We start from the raw sequence: 21,862 nt of genomic DNA, 5'->3' as shown, positions 1-21,862 counted from the left end.
CAATTAGAAGAGAATCAAAAATGCACCTCAACACAGGTGTCAGAAAGAAAGAGAGATGGGACAGAGAGACACGATGGAAATTAGCAGTTTTATGTATTCTTCCCTATTCTTCACGCTTCCTCAGAAGAAAGTGGCCCGCACACCACACAGCGATCAAACGTGTGCCGCACACAGAGGTCGCAAAGCAACATCAAACAGCCCTTGCACAATAGCAGAGAGGAAGGGACTAATGTTTTCAGCGTCTTTTATTTCAGATTGCGTGTATGTGTGCACATAACGAAGGCTTACTGTTGGGATTTCCATGTACGTGCGAAAGCTACAATGTGTTCTTTGAGCACCATCTGTGTCGCAAGTTACCGCATCCAATAATAAAAGAATTAGTACGGTGAAACTTTCATTTTTTGAAAATTTGAGAGTTTAAAGTGTGTTTGTTTGCACAGCTGTCTCATTCCTACGTGAAGCAGAGATGGATGTGTTACCATAGTGATCTGCATCTCCGTTCGCTCCCCAGACAAATTTATATAATGAGATCAGATCACACAAACACATGCACACACAAACACGACAATCTTCACGGCTGTGGTGATAACCGAATGACAAACACATGCTAGTCTAGTAACATTCTATCAGCAGCTTGCGCACCTACACACAACATGGGCTGCATTAAGACATGTGCAAACAAGGCCAAATCAGATGCACTGCACATCTAGACTTCACATAATACCATTCCAAAATTACATTATCTGCACTGTAACTTGGAACAAAATCAATGCAGCTGGCTTATGAGAAACAGAACTTTGTTCATTTTTAACTATCCAAAACTCAAAAGCTTCACTTTTTGGACACACCAACTGTGGTCTCTAAACTAAAATGCAACAAACCATAAGTCAAAGATGGACTGGACAAAATAGATAGATGTCAACATGGACAGGTAGTGTACCTCAAAAAACAACAGAAAAATATGCAAGCAGTTTAAAAAAAAAACAATTGTTAAAGCAAGCCAGTTGATTTTTTCATAAAGTTTTGATGACACAATAAATACACTTAAATGTAATTTATTATTATTATAATATATTAAATATATTAAACAAAATTTGGAAAAAATGTTCGTTTTGGGAACTAATTAAATGTAGCAAAACTACTAAATTAACTTAACCTTATAACTGAATGTGCTGAGGCAAACATTAACCATTTTCTGCTAAAATGTTATTCATTTAGGTGAACTGAATCACTTGGATGGTTTATGCATATGAACTAATTCAAAACAACAATTCAGCCATTTGAGTACCAGCGTGACATTTTAGGTCTTATAATTGGAAAATTATTCATTTAAAATCCCCACTGTTTTATGCCAGAAAAATACAGCTGATTATGAATCATATTTTAAAATCTATTGAATCTATTTTTTAAAAGATTTTGCAGACCTAAAAGTTAATGAATGTGTTATCTAGACAATGTTTGCGTCTGACATATTTAATTGTAAGAAGAAAATGGCTAATTTAGAAATTTGAGCTATTTCCATCGGAAAGCATTATCAGAGAATGTACTATAGTGTCTCATGAATAATCATGAGACTGCGGAGTTTTATCCTATAAGATGGCATGGCCTCATAATTATTCATGACACCATGTGACATTTTCTCAATTCTCAGGCACTTCAGCGAGTTGATGCCATCCTGAAACACATTTCATGTGTCTTGTCTGCTTGGCTTCCACTGCACATGCTTTCAATCAATGACAGATATTTATGTGCAACAAAAATTTATTACATAAGAGTTTATAGATTTATGGAGAGGTGGACCAGGGCTCATTTGAGAGTTTCCACTGACACAAACAGCATCAATCCATCCATGCATCCATAATCTGAGTGTGTTAACCAACTATAATTTACTAATTATATACGTCAATTATTCGTATATCTTGAAAGTTATTAAAAATGCAAATGCTAATTTAAGTATATTTTCAAAGCATAATACCAATGCAAACAGCTCAGCATTTATGTGTTTAAAGTATAGGCATAAATCTTATTTATTCATAATTCATTCGTAATTTAATTTGTTGAAATTATTAATAGTTTGATGCTTGACAAGCTACAGCTTCCCCAACAGCATGTAAGCAAATTTCTGCAGTTTCTTTTTCACACAATCTTATAGCACAACCATATTTTTTATTACAGATTTTTTAGCACTCAATAATGAGGAACACTGTAAGAGCTGACCTCAATTCTTACTTGTACAGTTATCTTTTAAAGAAGAAGCACTCTCACTGTATTTCTGCATAATTTACCAAGGGAAAGCCCACTTAGTCCAAATCACATACTTTCAGGAAAAATGGACCAAATGGGTCCTCCAGGAGCTTCTGTACAACCTAAAATCTTCTTTTAAGATGCTTCTTCAAACTATCTTTAAACAAAGTACTTCTCTTAAAAGAAAGTGAGTGTGAAATCTAGAGACATCCGTAGATCCAGCGTGTCTAGAGGACAAGCTGAAAAAAAGGTTTGGATCGCCAGATGGACTATCAGAGCAAGCGGTTTGGAAGAGTCTCTTACTGTGGTGTATCTGATGAATACAGAGGGCATTATGGGTATTAAGGGGGCAGAAGGGCAATAAGCACTTCTCTCTGCCTCTCTTGTGAAGAGAGAAAGAGGCGAGTAGCAGAGCAGCAAGTGAATCATGGATTGGCATTGCAACTCAGCCTGTTCCGTTCTAAAAATGTCTCTGGGTCAAACACATACACACACACACACACACACACACAGATTTACACACCTGTTGCCTGGCAACAAGAATGCTCTCTTGATCAAATGATGGTAGGAAAGTGAGAGGGATGGTAGAGAGGGAGATACAGATAGCAGCAGTCAGAGAGAGAGACACAGAGAGACAGAGAGAGAGAGTCCACTGTCACAGGGTTAACTTAAGCAAAAGAAAACAACGGACAGTTTCTTTTCAGGACAACTCAAGAAGACCTTTATCATAAAATCATAAAATCAAATCCAATAAAAATTCAATAACAAATTTTAGTTAACACAGTAACAAATCCAGTGTATGAAAAATGTGCACCAATACAAGAAACTGACTGAATGTGACTAATTGTCTTCACATTTCACCATTCACAAAATGCATGCATTAACCTTCAAAAGTTTGGGGTCAGTATGATTATTTTTTTTAAATGAATACTTTTATTCAGTAATGATAAATGATGTGAAGGAGTGGATCGCAGATCTACAATGGCCTTCATAATAATATTAATTATAATATTTCTTGAATAATTATTAATCAAAGTTACATTTATGCATGTTGGAAAATAAGTTGAATATGGCTTTAGTCTGCCTTTTTACTCTCTAAGAAGCTGCTCTCATTGTGTGTGTGACCATACCCGATAAAGTTTAGGGCTGAGTAAGATAAGTGTTTCTCTGCGTATGTGTGTTAGTATCTGTCTGTGCAGGGAGATGCGGAGACAGTCCCAGGATGAAACGTTCATCTGCCGATGTCCAGTGTATCAGATATACGTCTTTGGAGAGACGTATTGCGTCTGACCTCTGATCACTTGTCACCAAAATAATTGTTAGAAGATATGACGTCCATATGTGGACATTTTCTAAGTTTATCTAGGTTTTAGAACTTATGCATTGACGCAATTAGCAATCTCTGTTAGGGTATAATTGCTGGTGTTTATGAATTGTAAATCAGAGCGGCCGACGAACTCCGTGCGAGTGTTAAAGCTGACTTCTGCCTGAAACTGCAATCTATTTTCTTCAGCAAATTTCCTCGATTGACTGCATCTCTTGACTCCTGGTTTTCATTCAACACACCTAGTCCTTGGGTCTTAACTGCTTTCCCCAACAGATGAATGTATCAAAACTGAGAGCAAAGACATTTATAATGTTATACAAAATATTTTGATATTAAATAATAGCTATTCATTAAATGTCTTAAACAGCAAATCAGCATATTAGAATGATTTCTGAAGCATCATGTGACACAGAAGACTGGATTAATGATGCTGAAAATTCAAATCAACCCTAAATTTTGAACAGAGTATATACAGTGTGTGTGTAATATAGCAACAGCAAATGTAACCCAACTTGCAGAACACCTGTTTGTTTCATCATTCATCATTGCTATTTGTTTTCTATTCTAATCTGTCCTTTACAACGCAGACACAAAATTGACATAAATACCAAAGTGTTATCAGCTATATGTCAGGAGCTAAACATTAAAACGTGAGACAAACTCCATCCCGCATTGGATTTAACACAGGATGAGTCTGTATCATATGTTATGGTTGGCAACCCTAGCTGACAGTCGTGTTTCCTTCAGAGTGCTGGAGAGACACTCTGTTCCCTCAGAGTTATAAGTCTGAAATCAAAAAGACCTTGTCTGCCTAAATAGACATCCACTCCAAGTGACGTCCTCACACCGCAGCGGCACACACTCAAACTTCACGCCAGATAACAGCACACATCAGAACATTCATGTTGAACAGCAAAAATACGAGGACTTCTGTGGTTTTGAGCAGCCACAGCTGCACTTCTCATTGTTGTCTTTATCACAAACAGCATCAGCTAAAAAGAAATCCTTCTTCTTTCTTATGATTGAGATCAAATTCAGTTTGGGATGTCTTATTTACAAAATCCAGATGGTTTGGCTCAGGCCCTGATTGATATTCAGATACAGAACGTGTCCGATAAGCCAAAGGGGTGCAAAGGAAAATGGGATTTCAAAGCCATACAAATACAGATTGGACCCTCAAAGCAATTTGCCCCTAAGATGACGTGAAGGATATCAAAGAGAACAAGCACCACTGACAAAAAGAGAGAGAGAGAGGTGAAAACAGAGGTCTTTGATACTAAAGCCTGGAAACAGAATTATGGTTTCATACAGCCTGTTTTAGGATCTTAATGATTTTTGTGACACACAAGGACCTGATAAATTACGATGATACACTGATAGTAGAAGGTGATGTGATATAGACTGTCAGTCGAAAATGAAAGAAACGTTGTGTCATGAACAATCTGGTAAGTTAGATAGATCTCACAGCAGCCTGTGTCAAAAAATAAACCCCTTCAAAAAAAAAATGTTGAGGTCCTGATCACCCTGTTGCAACAATGACAAATTATTAAATTATGACATTACACGGCTGCTTGCCAAGTGAATAAATTAATGTACTAAACTTATCAGAAATTATTTTATAATGTGAAAGAAAACAGACATGAAACTACAGCGTAGTGTATGAGGTCATACACTCATTATACAAAAATATTTGACCAGCAAGAAACAACTATTCCAGAAAGCTGTATAATAATATCTTTCAAGTTTAATTTATCAGGACATATGGTGGTGACATATGGCAATTAGCATGTGCTTGTTTTAATAAGGCAAGGCATGGATCATGCTGGTATTTTTATTCTTGTATGATTTGTGCACCCTGAAAGGGAACACAAGAGACTCTAACTTTGTGGAGACTGAACAACAGAGGCATAATTATTAACACACTAATGCACATGGATAAACACACGGCACACAATCCTGCAGCTCCTTCCCCAGCGTGCTCATGTTCTTTCACATACAAAAGTGGCAACAAATTCATATCAATTGAACCTGACAGCAAACCCACCACATTAAATGGTGTTACTCTTTTTACACACAAAGAGGTTAGTTAATCATAACAGAAGTCTTTTATATAGAGGTACAGTAGCAAAAGACTGTTTTAAAAGAGCAGCTCACCCAAAAGTTAACATCTGTCATTATTTACTCATGTAAATTATACTTATGATACTTTTATGGTGCTTTTCTGCCCTTTTGAAAGCTCATGGTCTCTTTTTTTTTTAATTGCATGGAAAAAAGAAAGATGTGTGTCTTGTGTTTTTTTTTTTTTTTTTGTTTCACTGAAGAAATAAAGTCTTATAGGTTTGGAACAACTCAAGAGTGAGTAAATTATATTTAATATAATATTATTATTATTCTGTGATGCCTATTAATAATTAACAATAATATTAATAATAATTGATTATTAATTATTATTATAAATTTTTTTTTAAACGCAAGATTGTGGGAGTAAAAAATATCAAGGGTGGAAAATGCTTGTGCAAATGTAAACCCTATAGTGTTTTGGTGCAAGAAACCTTGACTAACCTTACAAGCAGACCTAGAAAAAAATATATTTACGATATGGGCTCTTTAAGATGTCTCCTTCACATCCTCAATATTATTATTTTATGACAAACGCCTAGACCACAGCTCATATGCTAATTTCAAACGATCTGCTGCTGTAGGTAAATGAGCAGACAGTTCATTTATAATTCTGCGGACGTGACCAAAGTATTCATTAAAGAACCACAGGCTTATGAGCTCTCTCCGGCACATGAATACAGGTCTTGTTTTAGCCGGCCTGCTCATTGCTTTAAAACGGATCCACAGAACTGATGAGTCCGGGCCTGTATCCGGCTCAGCCGGTGGAATGCGGCTTAGCAGAAGCGAATCCCTGTGAATAAACACTCTTCCTCAGGGTCTCAAACTGGATAAACTGTCACCTGAACACACACCTACACAAGCTAAAGAGGAGGGAGAGACTTTTCTCTGCAGTGTAATGCTTTGTGTCAAAGTATGGCATGACTGATGCCTTGATTTGCAGCTGGTATATCCGGAGCACTCTAGAGGTGCCGGCTACGAGAGACATTCATTACAGCCACAGTGATTGTAGAATAGATAACAGCAGCCAAGATTATACGGCTAATCGTGCTCTGACGGGAGGCAGCAGAAAGATGAGAGAGGAAGCAAACTTTGTTTTCACCAATTACAGTCTGATGTCTTTCTACGCACTGCTGCTTCCTGATGTTTGAGAACCAAACAATGACTGTTTAGCCTGAGAGCAGAAGAAATTCATACACTGGTAGTGACAAGACAAGTATTATTGTCTTGTTTTTCTGTAAAACATCTTTAAAATTGAGATCAATTTATTTGGTGAATATTTCATGCTAATATTTTTCACTTTTTATTAATTTATTTAAGCATAAGCATATTCAAGCATCTAAAGATGTGAATACATTTTTCTATGATTAGCATGTTTTTGATTACCATATTAAAATAATTTTGGAGAGCATAAAGTCAAAAATGTCAGGGTGATACAACTGTCCTGATACCCATATAAAGAAGAAGAAAAAAAACCTTATTAAAAGAATTACATTTTTGAAAAGTAGTTTGCAATAGTCTTTTATTTTTATATATTTTTTAAACTGCTTCAGGATTAATATATGAATAATGTTTGTCTGTCAAATTAGCAAGTGGTGTAACTAACATTCAGAAATAATGAAAGAGGAAATTACATCACAGAGAGGTCCCTGAAGACCCTCATGACTGTGTGTCAAGGTCAATTAAATATTATTTTAAAATCATTAAAATAACAGATATTTTGACTTTTGAGGCAGGCCCCCCAAAAGTAATGATACTTTTGAATGAATAATTCCTGATAATTGTAAATATGTGATTTTCTTGAAAAATATATATGGAAAAAATTAGTATGTGTATGATCACATGCAATCAAGGTATGGTGTAGAAACTAATGAACACTTTTCTTTTTTCATGGACACTCTTATTTTTCATTAACCCCAGAAGCAAAACTGCAAAAAAAATATTAAGATTTATTTTCAGAGAACATGCAATTAATTAGGTTTATTTTTCTTACCCCATTGTCAAATTTGGCATAAACAAACAATATCTGATGAGGTTCATGCCTAATTTGACAACAAGGTAAGAAAAATAAGCATAATTAAGGGCATATTCTCTGAAAACATGTCTTTTAATATCTTACACAATTTTGCTTCAAGTTTTTAGACTTTGATTTTAATTGGAAAAACTTTTTTGCAGTGTAACAAAGAAAAAAAAAATTGACCAGTGCAGTCTTTTCAGCAAAGAAGGAAACACTGTTCTTACCTTTCTCCAGCGTGGTGATCCCCATGGAGGCTTGCCCCAGTCCCGTCTTCCTCTCCCACTTGCCCTCATCAGGGTGATACACTTCCACCGAGGCCAGCGGGCTCTGCTGTGCATCCATGCCTCCCATGACCATCAGCTGGTCTCCGATGGCCACGGCAGAGGCCCCGGCCCGAGCGGTGGGCAGAGGGGGCAGCTCGCACCAGTGCTGGCTCTCCAGATCCAGCACCTCTGCTGAGTCCAGAGGGAGGCCGTTTTCGCTGCAGCCCCCCAGCACATAGAGGCGTCCGGCCCAGAGCACAGGCGTGCAGTACACCCGCTCCGTGGCCATGGAGGGGAACACCTCCCAGTACAGAGACTTCACCGGGCTCAAAGCCATCTCGGGGATGGGCATGGCTCCAGGACGGCACGCCGGCAACAGAGCATGACACAGGCACGGAGGGGAGGGCTGAGGAACGCAAAACTCAAGGCAAATGCATCAACAATCCACCAGGCTAGAGAGCAGGAGAGGCTGCAACTGTCAATCTGCCAGAGACCTCTCTTGCTGGTGGGGGAGAAGAACGTTTCCTTCAGCGCTGTCTGTGAAGAACTAGCCCTCACTCCCTCTTGATGATTTATTCATTTTTGTTGCTGCTCTTAAAAGGTGCATCAGGCCCTTTTAAGTCTTTCCTGTCGTGTTCCACGAGCTGCGCAGTTGTAAAAATATATGGCAAGAATGTGTAACCCCGACACGAAATAAACTAATTTATCTACGTGGAACGCTGCTCTGTAGTCCTGCCAAATGTGTCGGTGCGACTCTCGTGGCTGCCGCTGCAAGGAACAGGAAAAGAGAGACAGTAACAGAGCAAGCGCAAGATAAAAGACAAAATAATCCCACTAATCAAAGAGAAAATTCCCAGCTTGCTGAAGGCTGATGTGTGGACGGAGGCAAGCTGCTGGTGGAGCTTGTGTTGCTCATCTGATCCGCTCTTACACTTATTCAAATAAATCGTATAATTCAATGGCCAGAGCGCTGACATTTACCATTCACTATTTGCTGCCAGGGGCTCAAGGGTAGACGTACGTGTGTGTGTGTGTGTGTGTGTGTGTGAAGGTGTTTGGTCACAGAGCAGCAGTCTGGCCCTCTCCAAAGGTCACTGCGTCTGCAGAGACCAGTGGCCCTGGATAGTCACTGAACCAGGCTAATTTGAACCTGTGCATCATTCATTAAAGGCTTCATTATGGTGGGATGTGTGAATGGGATGTCAGTGGAGGAGAGAAAGAGAAGCACTAGAAAGCTTACAGACATTACACTCAAAAAAACTTACTAGGTGCACGTATGAAAGAGAGCGGGATCTCTTGGGCTTCTTTTAGGAAATCGCATAGGTAAAGAGAACCAAAAACGTGAGGAAAGCAGATCAGATGTCTCTGTGCATCCCCCTAAAAAATGGCAGCGTATCTCCAGATGTAGAGATGTTTCCTCCGTGGTCTAAATCGGTTCGGCTATGTAATTAAGATGCTGTGGATGTTGAGCCCCAAGCCACATGCTACAACACACAGTGCGGGAGGGCTAACAGCTCCAGACTGACTAAAAATTATGCAGAAAAACATCAGTTTCATCTGGAGCCAAAGTGCTACCGCTGGGCGCTCTTACTGAGTACAATTAGTCCATATCATGACACACCATCAGGCTCTTCTTTGGGTTTAGAGATATAGGGGCAGTTCTGTAAGTAAAATTAATCCTGTCGGTCAGCTCTTAGTACACTTTCCTTGGCTTTTTGTCCATGTAGAGAGAAAAGACAGATGCCTATGTCTCATTTCCTGCAGATGATGTCAGGAACACTGGAAAAATCCCAGCTGTTTAAGCTCTAGTTTCCTTGCTGTAGACTTTAATCCATATTGAAGAAAGAGTCTCCCGGGATTTGTGGGAGATGATGTCGTCACAGGTTATGTGCTGTCCAGTAGATCCATGCGATAAACATCAGCTCCTGTCTGCATTGCCTAGAAAACACAGAGAAAGTTACAATAAACAAAACTAAGTACTGGAAGAATGATGGAGGGAGAAAAAAGAGGGAGAACGAGGCAGAGAGGCAAGAAGAAAAGGAACAGATGTTTATGTTGTGATTTTGGAAGGACTCCTATCTATAATTAGGCAGAGACATCATGTCTTGCATAAAGAGTCATATTGAGGGTACAAACGCAGATGGCAACAAAACTAGAAGTATATAAGTCAGTGTTCATAGTTAACACCACTAAAAAAACTTTCAGAATAAAAATACATCTTTTTCCTCCCCGGTGAGTGAATTCACTCATGCTATTATGTTTTTAAAAAACCTTTTTGGACCCGGCGGTAATGGTGTCCTAACCTATGAAATTGATTTTCTATGAAGTGTGTGCTCACAGGGAGAAATTTCTGCACTCACTTCTCCACACTAACTTAAGGTGAGCTGTATTTACTATAGACCCAGAGCCCTAAAAAGGCACGATTTGACAGAAACTTGTGTTTTTAATCGGTTCTGTATTGTACCGAAGCAGGAAAAGCTGTTTTTCTACTTATTTTTTCCATCAGGTAGCAACCATGAGAGATCCTGAGACAGGTGCAGTCTTCATTTTGGCACATTTCTCAATTTCAGACAGTTAGAGGCCCTTGAATCCTCAGAGCATGCAGCAAGATCACATGACAGCTGTTAAAAGTTTATAAAATCCCCCCCAAAAATCATTTCCTTAATGTGTATTTTCATTGTTTTCCCATTAGAAATATCTAAACATCCTTGAAACATAATTTGTCAGTGGATTTAAGAATTAACTTAATTCAGTGTTGATAAATCAAGTCTTAATATCATATGCAAACTATGGTTTATGTAAATAGTATTGTTTTGAGGAGGTTTACACATTGTTATTAGAAAACAAGACAAAAATACTATTTAAGAACAGATGTTTGTAATAGGACTATGTGCATTTATTTGACAAATGGCAGTCTTGTGGATGAGTCCAAATGATAAAAGCCTGCAAAGGCAAAAGAGTCAGCAAGGACAAAAACAGCATTGTGCTCATGTCTTCTGCTTCATATCCTTCCTTTACATTGCAATGATAATGTATGTGTCCTTGTTGAGCACTTGTGTGTGAACTGTAAAAGGCAAAAACAAAAAATAAACAAAAAGATTATTTCCCTTATTAAACCTGTGAGGTCTGAAGGCCAAGAGCAGAGTCATGACAGACAGACAGACAGACAAATAGATAGATAGATAGATAGATAGATAGATAGATAGATAGATGGCAGTGCTATTATGTGTTGGAGAACACGACCTGTAGGGAATCCTATGGAAATGTTTTAATTCATTATGATGCTGAATTAATAGGATGAATTACAATTGCTAAGTAGGAAAGGAGTCAAACTGTAAGATGGAACATTCTGATCCCTGATCAACACAGTACTGAATGAAAAAGATGGATTGGCCTTGGGCACAGCTGACAGGTTTCCAGAAACATACTGTTGGATGAATCAAGTATTCTGTACAAACAGTTCTTGGTTTCGGCAGAGCCTCCATGTCTGCTTGGTAAGACTTCTGGCTCTGTCTTCACTCTGTCTGCGCTGGAAGAGACACAGAGGCATTATTCTCTCTTAAAGATGGGTTCAAGTCCGTGCCTGAGCTCTAGATAACATTTAGAAGGCAGATCAGCCTTAATCCCACAACTTCACGATTGATCCAGGCTCAGAGAGCGCATTTTCTTTATCTGTTCCCATCATCCCTTCACAGTCTGAATTTTTCGTGCCTGCTATCGCTTACGTTCATTCCAACCACACGTACATACAATACTGGTCCTTTGTTTCCATTCTCCACCATCCTCTCCTGTCTCACGTCAGTCTCTCCCTTCATGATCCCATTGACAGTCGTCGATCACAGGAGCCCCCGCATTTCTCAGGCGTTTAGCCTTCGGCACAAAAACATGATTACTTCTGCATGAGAGTTTCCCAGGGAGCTGGTGGGTCACTGGAGAACATGCAGCATGCAGGATGTGTTCAAAATAGCAAAGTAACACAAAACACTGGGACACATGCTCAAAGGCATGAAACATACTGACTGCATTAAAGAGGTAGTTGACTCAAAAATGAAAATTCTGTCATAAATTACTCACCCTCATGTCGTTTCAAACCCGCAAGACCTTCGTTCAGACCTTTGTACGTTTCTGGGTCTGGGAACATTTCAGTTACATTGCTGTCTATGCAGGGACAGAAAGCTCTCGGATTTTAGCAAAAATATCTTCATTTGTGTTCCGAAGATGAACAAAGGTCTTGCGGGTTTGGAATGACACGAGGGTGAGTAATTAATGGCAGAATTTAAATTTTAGGAGAACTATCCCTTTAATTTCTTCTTTAATGTCAGGTCCAAAGGCAGCATGTCAATCTAAGACATGTTTGATGCAAGTACACTCATGGTTAAGGAAAATATTATATAAAAACATTTAAACTGCTTCCTTCCTAAGGTACAGTACAAGCTTTTCAATCCTTTCTTTTCTTTTCTTTTTTTTTTTGTTTTGGTTTTCAGCTGTGAAAGAGTACCAAAAATGAAGGAAACAGAAGCAGTCAGCAGGGGAGAACTAGGTAAACGGAGCATAAGGTAAAATAAACAAAAATTTAGATGTAATGGCCTGGGGATGCAGACAAAGAAAGAATCATTGTAAGAGAGTATGAGTGTGTGTGTGTGTGTGTGTGTGTGTGTGTGTGTGTGTGTGTGTGTGTATGTCTGTTAACACCGCAGCAAATATGTTCCGGGATTCCCTTGGTGAATCAGCTAATCAAACGATTTACTGCCTCGCCGCTCAACGTCTCTACTAGTCTACCACCAAAGGCAGGAGACAAGATCCTGTATATACGCTTGTTTTTCCATTATTTTGGCATTGACTTGTTTTTATACTGAGCTATAATGATATTTTCTGTCCCCTCAAACCTAAACACTGACACAAACCTTTTTGCATTTTTATACTGTCATTAAGTTGTTTTCCTCGTGGTAAAATAAAAAAACATAACAGTAAAAACGGTAACAATGGTTATTCATGAGTTGTTTATTTAAAGTTATTTATCAAATAATTTTAACTTTATTTATGAAAAATCACATTCCAATCGCTACAGTGGAAATTAAAAACTACACTACCCATGAATCCTCAGGGGAAAGTGCCGCCGATCAGAGAACTGCAGCAAACAAACCAGGATAAAAGAGTTATTTAATACTGAATGAAGGTGGCCCCACATTCAACTACTTTAAAAATTAAAAACCAATATTAGAGATCAGCCATTGTATCAGCCAATCTGTTGTTAATATTTGGCATTTTTAATTATAAGCATTGGCTGATTATTATTATTATTATTTCTTTCTGTTTGGCTTATAAGTGTTGAGTGTTAATTTTGAAAGTACAAAGAACCCAACACCTGAGCGAGCTGGGACACAGGTGCTTCAGGTCTCTATAAGTTTAATGCCGTTGTTTTAACAGTTTTCTCTAATAACTGAAAGGCAAATGCCATAATACTTTATTTATTCAGCATTCAGCAAACACATTTTTAAACAAGTCTTTGAATATCTAATAAACATTTAAAGCAACAAACTTTGCAAAGTAGCAAAATATAACCTGTATAAAACATGTACTCAGGAGTATGCATGAATTCAAGTGCATGTGAATTGGGATATATACTAAATTTGATATAGTTTTTGTTTTCAAATCAAAGTTTGTAATATTGTGATTCATCCAAGGACTGGTTTGGTTTATAGTTCTCTCTGAAGACGAAATGGGAAAACCACTGCAAATGCTTCTGAAAAACTGTGTGGTCACTGTTTCACCCTATTACTGAAGACATAATTTAAGCAAACCTGACTCTGGTCCTCAAACACATCTAGTAATGTTGCACAGTAAACGTTTTCTAATGTGACAATCTCACATTGAAGGGCACAAATTCCAAGACAACTTCTCCTTACAGCCTGTAAAACTTATCATTATCTCTTAACTCCATTATGCACATCACTACAATAGTAAGTGATGATTATACAGGAAATTTATGCAACGAGAACACACAAGACCGAAGAGGTTATTCTAATGCCTACCCTGAGGAGCCCTGCACACATTCATCTTACTGTCCCACCACAAAGAGAAAAAAAGATCTCTCTTCTACTTTATCTGATCCCTGACCTCAAAATCTATTTCTTAAGAGATAAGAGAAACTAGGCCAGCCAGAGGAAAGAGAAAATAACCTATCATAAACTGAACTGCAGACTTTATTGAGATGCTTTGTTTGGATAGTGTATTGTATGTGTGGTGTTTTCAAAGGATCCAAAAATGAAAATTCTGTCATCATTTGCTCACCCTCATGCTATTCCAAACCTGTATTACTTTTGGACTATTCTGCATAACAATAAAGAAGATATTTTGAAGAATGTTTCAACATACAATGAATGTCAATGGGGTCCAAAACAGCATTAGATATCACCTACTTTCATCACATAGTGAAAAAAATACACCAAGACATTTTTCAAATAAACTTCTAAATTTGGAAGGTTTGGAACAAATGAAGGTGATTAATGTTGACAGAATTTTCAGAATTTGCCTTTAAATAGTATGAATGCAAATTGCATTGGCCAAAAAAACAACATAATATGTGCCAAACCCAGGTAGCGGATCACGTGAGCTTCACTATTTGAACTACCGCTGACAGTTGCTACATCACTGCAGATTTCTAAGATGCTGAACTCTGCCCAATTTTCTTAAATCGCCAGCGGTCTCTGTCACTCTTGTCACTTAAATCTCCAACTCTCACTGAAAATGAATGACATAGGGTTGCATTGTCGCTGTAAATCGCAATCAGTGTGAACGTCCCTTCATTGTGACCTTGAGCACAGCATGTTCCCACAGGTTGCATCAGGAAGACAGACCCTGTATACTGTATAACATATTTCAACCTCATCACTTCACCAGCATCCGAGGTAAGGCAGATATTAAGGGTTCGAATCTGGAAATGCACACACACCCAGAAGGACTGAATAAGTACAGAGCATAAATAAAATGTTACAGGTCTGTGCAGCCATTTCTGTGAAACTTCTAAAAACTTGCATAAAAGCACTTTCCACAGTCTGTCAATGTCCAGGATTGCATGCAAATGGCCATTTCACTTCCTTTGCTTTCTTTTCTGGCTTTTCACAGAGAGCTCAAGGTGACACGTCTTCTTAAGCGCTGCCCTTTTGAAATATTCTGGAGTGGCTATAGCTGGACATTGAGCTGGAGTATCTTTAATTAAAATGAACTCTCAGAGTCTGTAACACATAAAATAAACCCTTCACAGGTTTAGATGAACGGCATAAATACCAGGGTTGTGTGTCATTCAGAACTGAATTGAAATGAAGAAGGCTTTAAAATTCCTGCCTTTGAATTGAGGTAGCAAACAAGATGCAGGCCTGTATTGAAATAGAACAGAATTAAAAAAAATAAGGAATAATAATAAGCAAATGTATCTTAAGCAAAGTAATGATGATGAAAATTCAGCTTTACCATCAAAGGAATTAATTACATTATAATATATATGTGACCCTGGACCACAAAACCAGTCTTAAGTCGCTGGGGTATATTTGTAGCAATAGCCAAAAATACATTGTATGGGTCAAAATTATCGATTTTTCTTTTATGCCAAAAATCATTAGGATATTAAGTAAAAATCATGTTCCATGAAGATATTTTGTAAATTTCTTACCATAAATGTATCAAAACTTAATTTTTGATTAGTAATATGCATTGCTAAGAACTTCATTTGGACAAATTTAAAGGCGATTTTCTCAATATTTAGATTTTTTTTGCACCCTCAGATTCCAGATTTTCAAATAGTTGTATCTCAGCCAAATATTGTCCTATCATGACAAACCATACATCAATGGAAAGCTTATTTATTCAGCTTTATTCAGCTTAAGTGTCAATTTCGATAAATTGACACTTAAGACTGGTTTTGTCGTCCAGGGTCACATATTTTTTAAAAGAAGACTGTACCTTTAAATTGTAACTATTTCACAATATTACAGTTTTACTGTATTTTTCATTAAATAAATGCAGCCGTGGTGAGAACAGGAGCCTTCTTTCAAAAACATAAAACAAATCTTACCAACCCCAAACTTTTGAATGGTAGTTCAACTGCTGTAAATGTAGTTTTAAATAATGAATTTCATATTTCAGTGTAAATTATCTATAAACATTTAGTAATACACACAACACATGGCCTACTTCTATTTCTTTCTGGACTATGTTTGATGAACATTTGAGATGGTTACATAAGATGTGATCCTTTTTTGATCTGCTTTGTGAATTCAGTGAAACTTTCTTTATGTCATTCCATTTCAGCATCCTGTGGAGTAGCTAATTCATTTCAATTCACTCTATGAATTATGAGGGAGCTGATTTTTAAAGGTCAATACAGTAGCTGTCATGTACTGTAAATATCAATACCATAGTGGTGTTAGACACTGCACTGCTATGTTTATGTGTTTCAATATGGATCAGTACAATCCATGAGGTTTAGATGACACTTCACAAAAACACAATTTATTTCTTAATGTTTAAAACTTTTTAAATTAGCAGCAAACTACTGCATGCACCTTTTAAGTCTGATTTTCCCAATCCTGGCAAATGCTAATACAGCTCCTCAAACAGAACTACCTGCCTGTGGCACATAATAGGACCTACTAACTTGTCTTATCCTTTTCTTTTATAAACGGATGGGAAAAGCCGACTCCTGACTGAATGAATATTGTTTTCTTTATTTCCAGCTTACATTTATTCATTTAGCAGATGCTTTTATGCAAAGAGACTTACAAATGAGAAACATCACAAGCAATTTATCATGAGAGCCAACAATATTTGCAGTACACAATGCCAGATTTTAAGTAGTATAAACTAGATTAGTTGCTTCTTCAACTAATGCCAATGTCTGAGTGAAGTGAACATTTTCTTTAAAAATCTAGAGATAGAACCAGAGTAGACTGTGTGCAGTTTAGCTCTTAAAAATTGCCAAAGTTACGAGAAACCCTTTTTTATGAGAAGGGCAAAGCAAGGAGAAAAGGATTATCATAGTACTAATCAGCAGTCCAGTGAAATGGTCAGGACCACTTGAGACATAGAACTGAAGCTTCCTGTACAACAGCTTTCATATTATCTCCTCAGTCCCCTCTAGAATTATCCTCCTCACTCACACACTCACACACACACACACACACACACACACCCTCATTCCACAATCTTCAATGTGAATCCGAGGGACTTATATTGCTCTTTATAAGCAGAGACCTGTCGCATGGGCTCAGTGCCTATAGTAGATAAAACTCGATATGTTGGGAAGATAGGTAATTTTGCATGCTGATTCATGAGGCATAACCATAAAGAGAAATAAACATTATCCATGTTAGACTTAAAAGTTATCGGTAAAGTTAGCAACAACTTTAAGTGCATGCAAAATACACTAAGAAAATACGAAGATGTTCTTTATACTTGTACAAAGCCTGCGCATATGACAGTATTATAATACAGTGGAGGTAAGAAACGTAATAATATGGAACTCTGAAATGCTATTAACTATTAATATTGCCAGTGTTTTGATAATCTTTTAGTCGGAAACTGTTTTACCGGCAGTACAGAGTCATTCACGTGCTGCACGTGCAGGTGTTGAACTGAATAAAGACCGTTTTCATCACTGGCAATCGATAGGATGCTTGTGCAGGTTGTGTCAGTTTTTTGCAGGTGTAAATATTCACTTGATCCAGCGCTTTTGTTGTCCTCTGTGTTCTAAACAATATTTTGTTCCCTTTAAGTGGAGTCGGAAATATAGAAATTACTAGTTTCGAGCACAAGATTTAGTTAGCCTACAGAAGTTGCAAATATAGTGACGTTAGGAGGGGCGTGTTGATGTGAAACATTGCAGGAACACTTTTATTATTATTTTCACATATATTTATGTATGTTTTAATTTATTATGGCGGTTAACTCATTAACTCTTTATTAATGCTTTGGAAAAGTTGATAAGCAAGTTGATTAAAAATTGCAGGAACATGTGATATATGCAATATTGATAAATACATCCTATGATACATATCATTAATTTATTTACAGAGATCATTTAGCGAAAATCATTTTGCAAACACATGCATTAAATTGTTAAATCAAATATAGCCTAGTCACCAACAAGAAAATGTTGGTCTGCATGACCCGAAACACAGTGTGTTAGATGATATACTGATATTTTTCAAGAAAATACATGAATGCTATTTTAGAGTATAAGAATACTGTGGCCCTTTCTTTTCTCTGCATGCATATGAAAGTCACCGTTGCCAGATAGCCATCTTTTCGCCAAATAGTCTGTGTATGCATAGGTGTGTTGGTGTGCGAGTGGGTGGTGTGAAACTCAAAGCATATTAATGTGAGCATGTTCTCTGGATAGCTATTAACAAGTCTATAATTAATGTTGTAAACTCAGTAGGGTGTAGGGACTGTTAAGGGGACCCAGGGGCTGCTAGCTAAGTGAGTGTACTGAGAGGCCATCCATCTCCTGTGACCGTAACATTTCTCTGTGGTGAAAGAGCACTTCACAGGAAGTCAGCTCTACATGTCAAATTAGAACAGAATCGCTACAGGCCATTATTAGCCATCTTCACAATTCCCTCTGGTTATGTATATGAGAAGATTTGGGACTAACCTTCATACGTAAATAGAGGGAAAGACCAAGGTGAATGTAATTGGAAATCCATGCACAATCATTTTCTCTTTTTATATTTGCACTTTGATTCAAACAAGGGGCTTTTGACTCAATGTACCTTTATAATATCTCTGATCGGAGTGTCACCTCAGATGTTTGCCAGCTCAGTGAGGGGCTGAAATAACAGAGACTGTGAAGGACGAAGCCCCCCTTCACCCAACCTGCTCAATCAAACTTAAATGACTGGATTAGGCAGTTAATTGCCCAGCACTCGGACATGGATTGACATCTCTGTAACAATGAAACTGTGAACTGATGGTGCTTTGAGAATTGACGGCGCTTTGCTAATTTACATTCAGTCAAGTTTTCCCTCATTCATTTCTTAAAACGATCGTTGCACAGGCTGCAGTTTCTAGATATGGCTTTCCGCTTTCTGTGAATCAGCCCTTGAGCATCTCTCTTCATGGTTCCTGGGTTAAAGGGGCTTACCAGTTCTCAGTTTCTGGGGACTTTGTGTTATTTAGCAGAATTGGTGTCAGGTCGCATTGAATAGGGGGCGAAGAGGCAAGTCTCTTAAATCCAGAAACTACAGAGAGCCACAAAAGGCGGCATTTATTGGGAGCACACACAACTCATTACACTGCTCATTAATTACCAGATGACAAAGCAGCCACTTGCATATCAGCCTGTGGTGTAAATGGGAAAAAGTGCACGTTAAATTTTCTAATGATTATGCAAATGATAGCCAAGCAGACGAAGGTTATCACGTCCGCATGCAAGGCAGTAATTACCACCTCCGGGGATAAGCACGAGACGAAATCATTAAGCAGAAGAGTTTAGTGTGATGCAGCAATGCATTTAAAACATCACCTTAACAATCAAATAAAATTAAGTGGTCAAACTAAAAAGTTTGACATTTAGGAATTAATAGGAATTCACAGGTATATTGAAATAACCGTAGCATATTAGCACATCACTATTTAGGTTATTTCATGCCGAATTCTTACTTTTAGTGGTTGGAACACTTTATAGTTTTATATTTATATATATATATATATATATATATATATATATAAACACACACACACACACTGTACGTGTGTGTATGTATATATATATATATATATATATATATATATATATATATAAAATTGTGACATTTTTCCCAGTCATCTCAATGGCAAACCTATACATTGCAAAATTAACGTTCTTAACGTGAAATTATTTACGTTCTTAAAGCATGTTCCTGGTCGTACTGTGAACAATTTATCAGTACATGTTATATTAAGAATTATTTTGTTCAAGGTACCTTTAATCAAAGGATTGGCCATGACTTGCATTAACCAATAGACAAATAGCTATTTAACCAGTTTTCGCATCCATTCTGGTATGAAAAGCTCACCATCCAATCAAACTGTAAAGGATAAAATCAAGTCCCACCCTATTTTTTATTCTCTTTAAAATCAGAAATATGGTACAAATATAAAGTGGGTTGCAAACACCAATTCACATAGCAAATAACATATCTCTAGACAATAAACCGTCATTAAATGTATCACTTTTGACTGCTAATAACACAAATGACTGCTAATATTGTTGGCTCCTGTTGTATTTTTTCCTCACTGATAATTCACTTATAAAGGGATAGTTCACCAAAATATAAAAATTCTGTCATCCTTTATTCACCTTCATGTCATTCCAACCCTGCATGACTTTCTTTCTGCCATGGAAAACAATAGAAGATATTCTGAAGAATGTTGGTGGCCAAACAGTTTTGGTTATCATTGGCTTCCATTGTATGGACAAAAACACTGAGACATTTCTCAAAATATCTTCTATTTTTGTTCCAAGACATACAGGTTTAGAACAAAATGAGTGTGTAAATGATGACAGATTTTTCAGGTGAACTATCCCTTTAAAGGGATAAACTATCCCTACTAAAATGAACAAATGTAACGTGACCCTCAAAAGAACTTCAGATGAAGGCAGTGGAAATTACATCTGAAGACTGGTTACACAAACTGTGAACATAAAAGATGAAGGGCACAACCACGGTCTTTATTATTGTGAGCTTGTAAAATGGTTTTGCTGAAACATTAATCCCAAATTTACAATGCAGTCTGTGATAAAAGAGAACAGCCATGCAACAGGTGATTAAATTAAGCGAGATTATAGCTGCACTGTGTACTGTGACTATAAAAGCACTTCTTGTTATTGGATTTGTTTAATCAAGCGAATAATAAAGTTAGCTGCCACTCACTAAACAGCCATTCTGCATAATAGAAATGCCCATTCTCTTGACAAACCTTTGAGAGAATGTAGCAGTTCAGCATCATAACAGCTGGGGGTTGTGCAGTGCTGATCTAATGCGGAACAGCATCTCCAAAACCCGTGAAAACACACCGAAAACACACTGCAAGGAGCAGAAGAGACGCCGTACCCAGTCGTGAACTCAAAAAATATTAATTTAGATAAAAATAGTACATACTACATCACTCAAAACATCCTGAAATCAAGATTAAATCGTTATACTCGTTTCAACCAATATTATAAACGCGTCCAATATAAGATTTCCTAAACCACGACTGTAAGGTTTCCATTTGATACGTTTTTCATATGACGGCAAAATATTTAATATAAATTGTAATATAAATTAATTTAACAGCCTATCGTTAAAACGTGTTTTCTTAATATCGAAATGCAGATTATTATGCTATTGGTAGATCATCTCAGAAACATGCACAAACTGCAGTCAGCACATAGCCATGCGTCTCGCGCATATGCAAAATAACACGACAAACTTTCATTAATAACCTTCTCGTGCGTATTATTACCTTCTTGTTTTGTCCTGCTCGAGCGAATCTCCCAAAGACAGTGAATAAGAGCGAGCTTCTTCAAACTTCGGTCAGATTATCACCTCGACGCGCCTCTCATGCCGGAGACAGTAGCGTTATGCCAGCGGTTAGTTTGGGTTTAGGACAGATGCTCCTCGCATGAGTATCTCCATTGGCTCAGATTCACTTACTTCGCCCTCCCCTGAACGCTCACACGCGCTGTCTGCATGCTGGATACATTCCCTACCTCCTAGTTACTTTGACAGACAACTACAAAGTGAACAACAAACAAGTATAGATTTATTTTACAGCTTTTTATGTAACTTCAAAGTCTTTTCAAGCTTGGTTTTGAAGAAGAAATTAGCCACTTTAAATAATCGTGTTATTATCGGCAATGACTTACTAAAA

The 21,862-nt window shown here is 37.4% G+C and overlaps 1 protein-coding gene across 4 annotated transcripts in view; it reads right to left on the bottom strand.

Annotated features, from left to right (window-relative positions):
* klhdc8b (kelch domain containing 8B) overlaps positions 1 to 21,577 on the bottom strand; it is a 155,427-nt gene extending 133,850 nt beyond the window's left edge. For 3 of the 4 annotated variants that reach the window (XR_009268834.1, XM_058763318.1, XM_058763319.1), the window contains exons 1-2: positions 21,455 to 21,577; positions 7,931 to 9,907 (exon numbers count right to left, since the gene is read on the bottom strand). Coding sequence is in view for 2 of the 4 variants with exons in the window: in XM_058763318.1 (XP_058619301.1) it covers positions 7,931 to 8,321 (391 nt within the window). In the remaining 2 variants the exon portion in view is untranslated. The remainder of the gene's footprint in view (positions 1 to 7,930; positions 9,908 to 21,454) is intronic. The other variant, XR_009268835.1, reaches the window with a different exon arrangement.
* Between the last annotated feature and the right edge of the window lie 285 nt (positions 21,578 to 21,862).

This window comes from Onychostoma macrolepis, chromosome 23 (assembly GCF_012432095.1).
Source record: "Onychostoma macrolepis isolate SWU-2019 chromosome 23, ASM1243209v1, whole genome shotgun sequence".
In the NCBI taxonomy this organism is placed as follows: domain Eukaryota; kingdom Metazoa; phylum Chordata; class Actinopteri; order Cypriniformes; family Cyprinidae; genus Onychostoma; species Onychostoma macrolepis.
The sequence above is the reverse complement of the archived record's forward strand: the minus strand, read 5'-3'. Positions and strand labels throughout refer to the sequence as shown.